The sequence below is a fragment of the Rhinoraja longicauda genome, chromosome 2 (genome assembly GCF_053455715.1).
Source record: "Rhinoraja longicauda isolate Sanriku21f chromosome 2, sRhiLon1.1, whole genome shotgun sequence".
NCBI classification, from domain to species: Eukaryota; Metazoa; Chordata; class Chondrichthyes; order Rajiformes; family Arhynchobatidae; genus Rhinoraja; species Rhinoraja longicauda.
This window is the reverse complement of record NC_135954.1, coordinates 13,713,665-13,727,413: the sequence shown is the minus strand read 5'-3', so window position 1 is coordinate 13,727,413 and position 13,749 is coordinate 13,713,665. Positions and strand designations below refer to the sequence as shown.

The 13,749-nt window shown below is 46.0% G+C and overlaps 1 protein-coding gene across 1 annotated transcript in view; it reads left to right on the top strand.

Moving 5' to 3' along the window:
- Positions 1–11,495, top strand: part of tgfbr2b (transforming growth factor beta receptor 2b) — an 80,628-nt gene extending 69,133 nt beyond the window's left edge. Inside the window, exons 6-7 of the mRNA XM_078415147.1 lie at positions 5,721–5,848; positions 8,994–11,495. Coding sequence (XP_078271273.1) covers positions 5,721–5,848; positions 8,994–9,200 — 335 coding nt within the window. The 3' untranslated portion in view covers positions 9,201–11,495. The remainder of the gene's footprint in view (positions 1–5,720; positions 5,849–8,993) is intronic.
- The last annotated feature ends 2,254 nt before the right edge of the window (positions 11,496–13,749 follow it).

The window sequence follows — 13,749 nt, the reverse complement described above, 5'->3', positions numbered from 1 at the left end:
ATGGAGTCAATGGAAGGGAGGCTGGTTGGCGTGATGGTCTGGGCTGCGTCCACAATTCGCTGTAATTTCTTCGGGTCTTGGATGGAGTGGAAAACGCTCAAGTTCGTCAAGGGAACATGCAGAAGGGGTTAAATGCAGCAGCATTGAAAGAGGATGGAGTGGTCTATCTTTGTGTTGCATGTGATGCTGAAGAGTTGACTGGGTTACAAATCTTTTCAGAAATAGACCCCAGTGGAGAAACCTGTCGCGATGGTGTCATGCAAAATTCAGGCGTATAGGCTCTTATTTCATGAAAGATGCTTGAGCAATACATGTCAGTGGTGGATTGTGGAAAATTGGCACCTCCTTGTAAATGGAGACATTGACATAACAATTGCACAGATCCAGGGCTGGAGTTATGTGGAGGCTATCACTGACTAGCTGTGACTGGGTTGGGGATCTCTGCTTGGCACCGATTTTTGATGACTGTTTATTCAGACAGTGTATGCTAGGGATTCACTAGCCAGGACCACCTACTGTCTATCATGAGTTAAGATTCCCCAGTAATCCGTTTGTTCAAGTTGAATTGCTTTTATTGACAGAACCTGCCTGGGGGCATTTTCCCTTTCAAAACGCACTTCCATTTGTTGTTGCATTGCCGAGCAGTGATCGGTTAACAAAACGTGCCTCTGCTAATGTTCCACTATTGCGCCATCTCTCTAATTATGTAGCAAATTAGAAGTGGTTTGTAGCTATGGGTTTATGGAGACATTGGCTGTTTTCTAACTGAAACGTATGCAGATCCTTTCTGTTTAGCTTAGTTTAGAGATACAGCGCGGAATCAGGCCCTTTGGCCCACCGAGTCCACGCCGACCAGCGATCCCCGTGCACTAACGCTATCCTCTCCACACTGGGGACCATTTACAATTTTGCCAAGTCAATTAACCTACAAACCTGTACGACTTTGTAGTGTGGGAGGAAACCGGAGCTCCCGGCGGCACGGTGGCGCAACGGTAGAGTTGCTGCCTTACAGCGAATGCAGCGCCGGAAACTCGGGTTCGATCCTGACTACGGGTGGTGTACTGTACGGAGTTTGTACGTTCTCCCCGTGACCTGCATGGGTTTTCTCTGAGATCTTCGGTTTCCTCCCACACTCCAACGACGTACAGGTATGTAGGTTAATTCAATAGTCAATAGTCATTTATTTGTCACATACACATAAATGTGCAATTGACTGGGTAAATGTAAAAATTGTCCCTAGTGTGTGTAGGATAGTGTTGGTGTGCGGGGATCGCTGGGCGGCACGGACCCAGTGGGCCGAAGGGCCTGTTTCCGCGCTGTAACTCTAAATTTAAATCTAAAAAAATCTAAAACCCACGCAGGTCACAGGGAGAACGTGCAAACTCCAGATAGTCAAGCACCCGTAGTCGGGATCGGACCCGAGTCTCTGGCGCTGTAAGGCAGCAACTCTACCGCTGCACCACCCTGCCACCCCATGATCTCGTGTTGAATTAAGAACGCTTCATCTCCTCGACCATCTCCCCACCAGCAACAACAGAGATACACACTATGTCTCCTGCAGTTCTGGCAGGGAAGCAAGTAAACTCCCTTCCCCACCACGTCTTTCTCCCTGCTCGTATCAGCCGACCTGCAGTTGCAGACACACCTGTCTGGGGCATGTCTAGACCTGCGATCGTTTTCTTTGCTGTTTGAGCTGCTCAAATCTTGGTTCTTTTGAGCGTGAAGCAATTTTACTCGCTTATTGAATGTTTTTGACACGCACTGTTTGGATTCATCTTTGAGGCAACTAGTGGTATTTGGTGCTCATAATTAGCACAATGAAGATGTTACACCCCAGCGGTATGAACGTTGGTTTCTCTAATCTCAAGTAACCCTTGGATTCCCTCCCTTCCCCCCCCCCACCCTAGTCATCCTACTAGTTCCACTGTTCACATCCCTGTATCCCTTCAATATCACCTCTTCCCCAGCCAACAATGGGCCTTTATGGGCTCCACCCTTCCTTGGTCATCGGTTGCCGGCCCTGCTTTGTTCTGGCCTCCTCGTACCTCCAGTTCTCTCCCCTCTGCTTTCAGTTTGAAGAAGGGTGCCAACCCGAAAGATCACCCATCCTTTTTCTCCACAGATGCTGCCTGACCTGCTGAGTTACTCCTGCACTTTGTGACTAACAAGATGAGGGAAAACTTGATTGATTGAAAGATGCAGCATGGAAATGGCCCCTTCACCCCACCCAATCCACTCCGAAAAATTGATCACCCGCTTGCACTAGTTGTATGATATCCCTCTTTCTCATCCACTCCCTACGCACAAGTGGCAATGTATAGAGGCTGTTTAACGTATAAACCTGCATATCTTTGTGATGTAGGAAGAACCACAGGGCTAATGTGTAAATTCCACACAGTCTGAACCCAAGGTCAGGATCGATCCCGGGTCTTTGGCACTGTGAGGCAGCATCTCATAAGGTCGTAATAGGGGCAGAATTAGGCCATTCGGCCCATCAATACTCCACCATTCAATCGTGGCTGATCTATCTCTCCCTCCTAACCCCATTCCCCTGCCTTCTCCCCATAACCCCTGACTCCCGTACTAATCAAGAATCTATCTATCTCAGCCTTAAAAATATCCATTGATGTGGCCTCCACAGCCTTCTGTGGCATGAATTCCACAGATTCACCACCCTCTGAGTAAAGAAATTCCTCCTCATCTCCTTCCCAAAGGAACATCCTTTAATTCTGAGGCCATGACCTCTAGTCCTAGACTCTCCCACCAGCGGAAACATCCTCTCCACATCCACTCTGTCCAAACCATTCACTATTAGCTCTAACGTACCGTACCTTGCCACTGTAGTGAAAGCAAAGACTTGTCAAAATATCTGACCAAATTCTTGTCAGTTACATTGACCGCTTAGCCCAACAATGCTTCATTTTAAGAGAGTTAGATAGAGCTAGTGGAATCGTGGGATATGGGGAGAAGGCAGGCACGGGTTACTGATTGTAGATGATCAGCCATGATCACAATGAATGGCGGTGCTGGCTCGAAGGGCCAATGGCCTCCTCCTGCACCTATTTTCTATGTTTCTAAGTTTGCAAGCTTGTGTTCAGATCTATCCATGTGTTCCTTGTTATGTCTATTGCCTCTGCAGACCTTCAAGACCACTTTGGTCCTTCAATTCCACATTCTTATCATCCCAGAATTGCTTTGCTCCATCTTGGCATCCACGCCTTCAGCTCCTTCATCTACGGTGTACTAACCCTACTTATGACTAGATAGAGCTCTTAAGGATAGCGGAGTCAGGGGGTATGGGGAGAAGGCAGGAACAGGGTACTGATTGAGAATGATCAGCCATGATCACATTGAATGGCGGTGCTGGCTCGAAGGGCCGAATGGCCTCCTCCTGCACCTATTTTCTATTGTCTATTGTCTATTGACTGTTCAGCGAATGGAAAATTGTCCTGATGCAATTCACAAAACACTGTGTGTGTGTGTGTGTGTGTGTATCAATGTTAATATACATTTGCAATTTATTACATTTACAATATACCAAGCCAACCAACCTACAAACCTGTATGCCATAAGGCCATAAGAAACAGGAGCACAATTAGGCCACTCGGCCCATCAAGTCTACTCCGCCATTCAATCATGGCTGATCTATCTCTCCCTCCTAACCCCATTCTCCCGCCTTCTCCCCATAACCTCTTTGGAGTGTGGGAGGAAACCAGAGATTCTGGAGAAAAACCCACGCAGGTCACGGGGAGAACTCCGTACAGACAAGTACTTGTAGTCAAGATGAAAACCGTGTCTCAGGCCCTGTGGGGCAGCAAGTCTACCGCTGCGCCACCGTGCCGCCCACTACTATTGAAAGACTTCTTTCTTGAAAGCGCATCTCAACTGTAACCTTGAACACAATGGGGGAGGGGAGAAAAGAGTTTGCATTATGGAAACTCGCAATGCGAATGTTTTTCAACCGTTCTGTAATGCTGGGGTCCACTGTAATCGCCACGATGTTCCTGCTAAAGCCCTCTGCCTGCCTCTCTCTCACAGACCTCCTCCATGAAAGACTTTCAACAGCCTTCGTATCAAATTACGTCCGATGGCTCTCCCGTGCAGTGGAGGAGGTCACTGGTGTATTAATGTTGCTGCAGCTTTGTGATTTTGTGATGCTCCCAGAGATGTCGAGATTAGTTAAACCATTCCCATAAAGTTAGTCTTTTTAAAAAAAATAACCTTTAATCCTTTAAGCCTTCCCCTTGGATTCTACAGGAACCAGGTGGCATTCCCATGGCAATGAGTAAACAAGTAAAAAATATATTAATCTATGTGTGGGTGGCCTATGTAGATAAGGTACTCCTACTATGCAATTACTGCTGATAGCCTAGACGATGAAGCCCTGTATAGAACCAGATAATGTCGTCATCTGTCTGCCAATGCATAACATACAATGAAAGTTGGAGGCATTCATAATATCTTTTAATTAAACATAAAACCCTGTTAAAAAGATGTACATGACAGATGAGACTAGATATTAGAAAAAATTGGGTTTCCTTCAGATGCTCCGGTTTCCCCGATCTATCCCAAAGTCATGTGCCTTGTTAGATCGGCCGTGCGGCACGGTGGCGCAACGGTAGAGTTGCTGCCTTACAGCGCCAGAGACCCGGGTTCGATCCGGACTACGGGTGCTTTACTGTAAGGAGTTTGCACGTTCTCCCAGTGACCTCGTGGGTTTCCCCCGGGTCCTCCAGTTTCCTCCCACACTCCATTAAAAGAAACGTACAGGTTTGTAGGTTAATTAGCTTCGATAGAATTGTAAATTGTACCTGGTGTGTGTGAGATAGTGTTGGTGTGCGGGGATCGCTGATCAGCGCGGACTCAGTGGGCCGAAGGACCTGTTTCCACGCTGAATCTCTAAAACTAAACCTAAAACTAACATAATTTGCCCACTAGTGTGAGTAGAATTTAGGAGGGAGTTGATCAGAATATGTGGGGGATGAAAAATGGGGCTCGTGTAGCGTTAGTACAAACGGGTGATTGATGGATAGTGCGGACTCGATGGGTTGAAGGGCCTGTTTCTGTGTTGTGTTTCTCTTTATTAACTCTTGTTTGCTTCTCATCTTGAACATTTGTTCATCACCTGCCAAAAAACAGTAGGTTTAGATTTAGAGATACAGCGCGGAAACAGGCCCTTCGGCCCACCGAGTCCGCACCGCCCAGCGATCCCCGCACATTAACACTATCCTACACACACTAGGGACAATTTTTACATTTACCCAGTCAATCAACCTACATACCTGTACGTCTTTGGAGTGTGGGAGGAAACCGAAGATCTCGGAGAAAACCCACGCAGGTCACGGGGAGAACGTACAAACTCCGTACAGACGGCGCCCGTAGTCAGGATCGAACCTGAGTCTCCGGCGCTGCATTCGCTGTAAGGCAGCAACTCTATTTGTCTATTTTATTTGTCATATGTAGGTTGGCACAGGATCAAATGTACAATGACAATGTAATATTGTCTTATTTAACCTACAAACCGGAACGTCTTTGGTGTGCGGGAGGAAACCGAGGATCTCGGAGAAAACCCACACGGTCAGGGAGAGAACGTACAAACTCCATACACACAGTACACAGTAGTCAGGATCGAACCCGGGTCTCCGGCGCTGCAAGCACTGTAAGGCAACAACTCTACCGCTGCACCACCGTAGTTATTGATAACTTTTCTTCCTCCACAGAAGTGAAAGACTACGAGCCGGCCTTTGGTTCTAAGGTTCGGGAGCAACCCTGCGTGGAAAGCATGAAGGACGTTGTTCTTAGGGATCGAGGAAGGCCTGAGATCCCCAACAGTTGGCTCAATCACCAGGTACTCGAACCTCTTGCCGCGCCCAGTAAATAACCGGTCTGTCACGAGTTATAACTACAATAACCACCCTGTCAGGGTGGTGAATCTGTGGAATTTCCTCGTCACAGACAGACAGCTGTGGAGGCCAAGTCATTTGTGTTTTTAAAGTGGTAATTGATGTGGTCATGATTAGTAAGCATGTCAAAGGCTATGGGTAGAAGGCAGGAGAATGGGGTTGGAAGGGAAAGATAGAACGACCATGGTTGAATGGCAGAGCAGACCATGGGCCGAATGGCCTCATTCTGCTCCTGGGTCTTATGAGTTAACCCGCTCGGCATATTTGCCCCGATGAAGAAATGCAACTGCACTGAGGGGGTATTGGAACAAGATGGCTCCTTTCAGCCCTCACACGAGCACAGGAGCACAACTCTTTGAAGGAGTGGAAAGGGGTTGCTTTTACAATTGGAGTAACTGCAAATGGATGCTGAAAAGTGAGCAGCAAAAGTAGCCCATCAGCTAGACACAGCTAAGGATACTTCCAGCCACACCTCCTGCTTGGAGCTATGGATGAGAGGTGGGGTGGGGCTGCCGCAAGGTTCTGGGCTCAAGTCTCACTCCGGGGTCCTGAGCACAATGGCTAGGCTGAGGCAGAATGGAGAGAGCAACGCGTTGTCAGAGTCCCTCTCGGATGCTGAGCCGATGATATCCAATCTACCATCCATGGTGAGCGAAAGGAAGGCTTGGCTGTGTTTGGAGAAGTTCCCCAGGCGGCCTGCAAGATAGTTATCTCTCGGCTAACATCCCAAGACCATAAGATAGGCACAAAATGCTGGAGTAGCTCAATAGACAATTGGTGCAGTGGTAGGCCATTCGGCCCTTCGAGCCAGCACCGCCATTCGATGTGATTATGGCTGATCGTCCACAATCAGTACCCCGTTCCTGCCCGCTCCCCATGCCCCCTGACTCCGCAATCATTAAGAGCTCTATCTAACTCAGCGGGTCTGGCAGCATCTCTGGAGAAAAAGAATCGGAACCCTTCAGATAAGGAGAAAGAAAGGTAATGGGACTGAGGTAAGGTGGGCCAACTGGCCTCCTATATTTCAAAACACAATGTGCCGACCCGAAACGTCACCTATTCATTTTCTCCAGAGACGCTGCCTGGACCATTGAGTTACTCCAGCATATTGTGTCTCTCTTCGGTATAAACCAGCATCTCCAGTTCCTTCCTCCACATCCCAAAATATATATTTGCTCATAGTTTGTCCTGTTCTTGTGACACCTTGCACAAATTAACCGTAGTAAATTAAATCCTCAAGTCAGCACACTTCAAGAATAACGCGTTGGTGGTATTTGGAATTTACTTGTGAAGGACATGATGTATGCATGCACTCATCCTTTCCACATTTATTCCGCGGCGTGTTGTATTCTTTGCTTCTGAGTCAAAAGGTTCAGGAGGGTTTAGGAGATCGAGACATAGGAAAGCTTGTGCGAAGGCGGTCTGTCTGACGGAACTGTGGTGCAGCTGTTAGTGCAGTTGCTTCACATGTCCAGGCACTCGGGTTTCATTGTGACTTGGGACAATGTCTATGTGAAGCGAAGGCCCCTCCAGGGACTTTTTAGTTCCTCAATGACTCAATGATTTGCTGACGGGTGAATGGGCCAGTGTCCCAAAGAGCCAAAAGGGAATTGGTGGGTGGGCATGTGACAGAGAACAATGGGCAAGTCCAAGGCAAAAGGAGAGAGGTAATGGGACTGATGGGAGCTGGGATGGTCCCTGTATTTCAGAACTGGTCTCCTGCATTTCGGAACATGATTTAGATTTAGAGATACAGCGCGGAAAAAGGCCCTTCGGCCCACCGAGTCCGCGCCGCCCAGCGATCCCCGCACATTAACACTATCCTACACACACTAGAGACAATTTTTGCATTTTACCCAGCCAATTAACCTACATACCTGTACGTCTTTGGAGTGTGGGAGGAAACCGAAGATCTCGGAGAAAACCCACGCAGGTCACGGGGAGAACGTACAAACTCCGTACAGACGGCGCCCGTAGTCAGGATCGAACCTGAGTCTCCGGCGCTGCATTCGCTGTAAGGCAGCAACTCTACCGCTGTGCCACCGTTCATGAAAGGGTAGTTGTCCTCTGATGCATTTATGAGAATAGGCCGCTGTTATTTTTAGGTACCTGGCCTGTTATTGATCACTAAAGAAACAATAATGAAAGTCGCCCTCCATTTTCTTCGATTTCATTTAGCAGTTCAAGATGTCAAGCACATGCCCTTGAGGCAAAGGGGGTGTGGATGAAACTTCTTATAGGCTTTAACACAGCAGTCATTGACTAAATCCCAATGACTAAATCGCCTTGGGTGTTAATGTAGCAAAAAAGTTTTTGTTTAAAACCTTTGCTGGAGCTAATTTCTTCTTCTTCTTCTTAAGCCCTTGGCTCCTCTAGGGAGCATAGGCCATTGACAAATGTCCTCCACCTCACTCGGTTGTTGCCGGTTCTTTTGAGATCTCCCCAGTTGAGCCCACTCCCAGACATTTCTGCCTGGACACCTCTAGTGCTAATTTAGTAAGTAGTAATTTAGTGTTTAGTTTAGAGAAATACAGTGTGGAAACAGGCCTTTCAGCCCACCAAGTCCACACTGGCCAGCGATCCCCGCACATTAACGCTTCCCTATATACACGCGAGGGACAATTTTACATTTATACCAAGCCAATTAACCTACAAACCTGTACGTCTTTGGAGTGTGGGAGAAAACAGAAGATGTTTGAGTAAACCCACGCAGGTCACGGGGAGAACATACAAACTCCGTACAGACAAGCATTCGTAGTCAGGATTGAACCCAGGTCTCTGGCGCTGTAAGGCAGCAACTCTACCTCTGTGCCACTGTATAGATGTCAGGGGTTATGAGGAGAAGGAAGGAAAAAGGAGGTTGAGAGGGAAAGATAGATCAGCCACGATTGAATGGTGGAGTGGACTTGATTGGCCGGATGGCCTAATTCTGCTCCGAGAACCTATGAATTTGAAAAGCATTTTTTGATGCAAGTAACCAATGGTTTAGTATCGACAATACATGCAACTGGGATTTCTATAGAAACCGGGATATTTTAACTTACGTTCGGGATATTCATCGATTCTCTCCCTCCCCCTTGTCTTTTGCAGCTGGTGCAGCAGGTATGTGAGATCATCGTGGAGTGCTGGGACCACGATCCCGAGGCCCGGCTCACCGCTCAGTGCATAGTGGAACGTTTCAGTGATTTGGAACAAATAGACAAGCTCTCCGGGCGAAGCTGCTCGGAGGAGAAGATCCCTGAAGACTGCACGGTCAACGAGACCAAACAGAACCTGAAGGCAGTCACGGTGGTGTAAGAGAAGGGCCGACTGACCGAGAGGGGGGAAACAACCCAAAGCCGGCAACAGAGTGTCGGCGGAAAACTTTGCACCAGTGGGGACAGTTTGACGGAAGTCCCACGGAAGACATTCTTGCCGTCACTTACTGAGCAACACAAAGACCTTGGAAATCTGGGAGCGCCAATAGCAAAAAAGGCCGGAATTTCTCAGTTGTTAAAGGATTGCATTTTCTGATTGGTGACAGCTCAGGAAGCCAAAGATTCCATCTTGTGACCTTTGACCATGCACTTTATTAATGTTTGTGTATATAAAGTATAGTGACATACTTTTGAGAAGCTTTTCAAGTTTCTGCTCTGTATTCAAAATATCGTCATCATAGGAATCAGCGTGCCTGTTAAAGCATTGTACACCAGCAACAAAGCCGCTTAAAATATCCACTCTCCCAAAAATGTAATGTTACTTTCTGCATTGGGTTTGGTATGATGTAGGAACAGCCTGGGATGGCTTGAGCACATGGAATAGGAATGAACTGGGGGGCGAGATCTTGGAGCGAGGGAGAGGGAGGACGAGACATGCCACAATCTGGGGCGTAAAAGCAGGAGGTCACGCTGGCTTGGTGACCTCTGTCATCCTCTCACTGGAGAGTAGGGCTGCTGCAATGTGAAATCAAATCAAAGTCTTCTCATCTTGTTGGACAGTTGGATTGTAATGGCCTGGACTAGGTTGATTTGCATGTACCCGAGGTGGAGAGATGTGATCATTGGGATGACGGTGGTGACCAGAGTGGACCTCGTCTTTCATTGGCCTAATCTTCCCCTCTGTGCTCGAGCCCCCTTAAGTACAGACCTGGAGCCTGCCTGGCTGCCATTGCTGCAGACACGGGCAGAACACACAGTCTAAAGTGCCACCGCCTCTGCGTTAGGAAGCGACAGGTTTCCACGTTAAAGGGATCAAAGGTTGTACATTCAGTGTGGGGAATGTGGCCCTGCAGTAAACGATCAGCTGTGATTTTGAGGAAAGACAGAGCGGGCACAAGGTTCTAAGTTTCGCCAAAGCCAATCAACTTACAAACCCGAACATCTTTGGAGTGTGGGGGGAAACCAGAGCACCCGGAGAAAACACACGCGGTCACAGTAGTCGGGATCAAACCTGGGTGTTTGGCACTATAAGGCATCAGCTCTATCGCTGCACCATTTGTAATGCCCTGTTTTGCAAACTGTCAGCAAGAATGTATCATGGTAAATTTGATACTCCAAATTCCTCACAGGGCAATGAGGCATTCAGACAGGCTAGATTGATTCCCTCAAACACATAGCCCTCAGGAGGGCTATATTTCTAATGTTTTGAGTACAACCCAGGTCACTGAATTAAGCTATGAAAAGTGCTTGCATACACTGTCTGTATATTCCTTTGCTCTCAAAATTTACGGGGAGTTATTTTACTAAGGTTAAGAAATTAGAGCTACTATCTGTGCTGGGAGAGTTCAGGAAATGATGGTGTCATCTTAATATTAGAAAAGACTGTTAGGAAACCATGGTCTGAATGTTCAGAAATCTGTCCAGAACCATCAGGATGTACACTTTGAATACAGAGTGGTGCACATCCCAAAACTCTCATCCTAGGAGCTGTCGAGATTAGAGTCAATAGTGTTTTATTGTCATATACTAGACCAAGTGGACCCGTTGGGCCCAAACCTCCTGCATTGGTGCAGCACCCTTCCCTCCTCTTCCCCTCCTTCCTCCCCCTTCCCTCCCCTCCCCCTCCCTCCCCCCCCCCCCCTCCCTCCTCTCTCCTCCTCTCCCCTTCCCTCCCCTCCTCCTCCCCTCTCCTCCTCGCCTCTCCTCCTCGCCTCTCCTCCTCGCCTCTCCTCCTCCCCCTCCCTCCCTCCTCCCCTCCTCTTCCCCTCCCTCTTCCCCTCCCTCCTCCCCCCTCCCCGGGAGATAGATTTAAACTTTAAAATGTGAATAACTTTAAAAATATAACACTGATTTCAATGAAACTTCCATTAGCACCAAAGGGACAAGGGTGAGTAAGGTGGGCCTAAAATTATCACGCTATTGTGTACCACCGGTTGGCTGTAGTTCAGGAACAAACAAACAAATAAACAAGAGTTTTAGTATATAGATAGATGTCCCAGACAGAACAATGAAATTCTTACTTGCAGCAGCACAACAGAACATTGCAAGCACAGTACTCTGTAAACAATATAATAAACGAGAGAAAAAAAAGTTACACACACACACACACACAATAAATAATTATAGACGCAAAAAGCTGGAGTAACTCAGCAGAACAGGCAGCATCTCTGGAGAGAAGGAATGGTTGACTTTTCTGTCACCCATTCCTTCTCTCCAGAGATGCTGCCTGTCCCGCTGAGTTACTCCAGCTTTTTTGTGTCCATCTTCGGTTTAAACCTGCATCTGCAGTTCCTTCCTAAACAATAATTATACCCGGAGGAAAGTGGGATCAACAGAATTTTTGTTAGATGACAATATTAAAGACTGAGGAATGAAGAGAGGTTAAGATTTGAACAAAATGACAGCAATTTGATCAAAATGGTAGCACCAGGCTCAGGGCTGAATGGCCTTGTCTTCCTATGGTTTTCGAGTTCAATTAAAATTGGTTGACCAACTGTCCAAGGATGTGCAATCCACATTTTGTATTAATGCTTCTTGGAATTGTATGTTCGTTTGCAACCTCCTCATGGCAGGTTGATGTCTAAGATAAAATGTATTACAAAACATAAGCTGTGCGCTCATACTTTAAACTGACCGTACAATTTACCGCCACTGGTTTTGTGGGCCTCGGACATGATTTCAATCCAGTTTTGGGAGTATAAATTGCTTGAATGTATTTTTAAGAAATTCTTACTATATATATAATCCTTTTATATCTTTTGTTTGTAAATGCTGGAGTTTTCAACTTGCATTAAAACAATTTTATATAGCACTTAATATAAGTGAGACATTTATGTAAAAAGGATGCAAAGTGGTGTTTCATAGGATAAATGTACTTAACAGTTCTTTTTAAAGACCTTTCAATAGAGATGGCATTGAAAGGATTTCAAGTCGATGTCAGGACAAAAGCTATTAGCAACCTGTTGCCTCTAAATGGCCGGTTTGTGTGGTGCCTGATCAAAATTATTTTTACTATCCTTAATTGTTCAAATACCATTATGTACCTTAGGTTTCATTGGTACAGTGAACCGTGAATCCAATCTTCAGCATCCACCTCAAAAGTGAGGAAGAATTGGATCGGTTAAGCATGATTTTTGATATGGAGTGTATACATTGGCTGCTAGTTTGACCAACAACTTCACTAATCTGACAGCTGTCAGTCTCTTTCCTTTTTGGGGCCACAAACTTGGGTGTGAGCCATTGCAAAATTTCCTACCAAGTGACCATCAATCTTGAGCCACCCAGGCAAAGGAGAGCTGCCATTTCTGAATATTGAACTATTATCAACTGAATATTGATTTAGACGTACAACTTGCTCGTCTTTATAGATGTTTGCCTCAAACTCTGCACAAGACTCTTTCAGTGCACACCTAGCTGGCCTTCTCTCCTCCCTCAACTTGTCACCCAAAATGCTGCTGCTTGTGTCCTAATGTGTTCCATTTTGTTCTCCTATCTCTCACATGTCCTTTGACTTGTATTGCCTTGCCAGCAATGTCCCAATTTCCAATTCTTGTCCCGCCACTACTGATTTTGCTTTCAGTTACCAAGTCTTTCTATTCTGAAATTCCCCACCTAAACTTGTCTCTCTGTACAACTCTACTTTTTTTTTCCTGACATTTTCCAAATGTCTTCGTTATCAAATTTTGTCCGATAATGCTCTTGTGAAGTGCCTTGTGATATCTTGCAACCTTTCAGGAATTATGTAACAAATGCGTTATTGCTGGTGGATCTTGTACTAAATGCGAACTGAATTTTCAATGATTTGTATGTTACAATGATTTGGGACGTCAGTCCATTAAAAAAGGAATGAATGTAATCTGTTGCAGTGCAGGGAAATAGAAACCTTTATCTGAATGATTAACAATATATTTTACTCATTTTTAAAGTATAGCCAAGCTTATATGTACATGTGTGTTAAACCCACACATTTATCATCTTTGCAATGTAAAGAGTGTAATGTATGTATTTAATAAAGACATTAAAAAATGTGAATTTCATCTCGTTCCTGATAGAAGTTTTGAATTCCACTTTGCAGCATCCTGCCATTTATACACCATGTACCACGGAAGACTAACTCAATGGAAGTCCACCTTTTTTTTATAACATCTGGAAACCACCAAGGAAATGGTAAAAGTATATAGTGATTAAGAAAATTCGAGGGAAAACAATTTTGAATGGTGCAACAGCAGTTATTGCCGCTTCCTCACACCTCCAGGTACCTAGGTTTGATCATGCCATAGAGTCATACAGCATGGAAACATGTTCCTGATGTGGAAACTCTTGCTTGAGTAGCAATAGAAATGGTTGGGGGTCGAGGAGTGGGTGAACAGGGTACTGCAAACTTTCCCATTCTCAGTTACATGTACTTGTGGCTCATCAGGAATGATTCA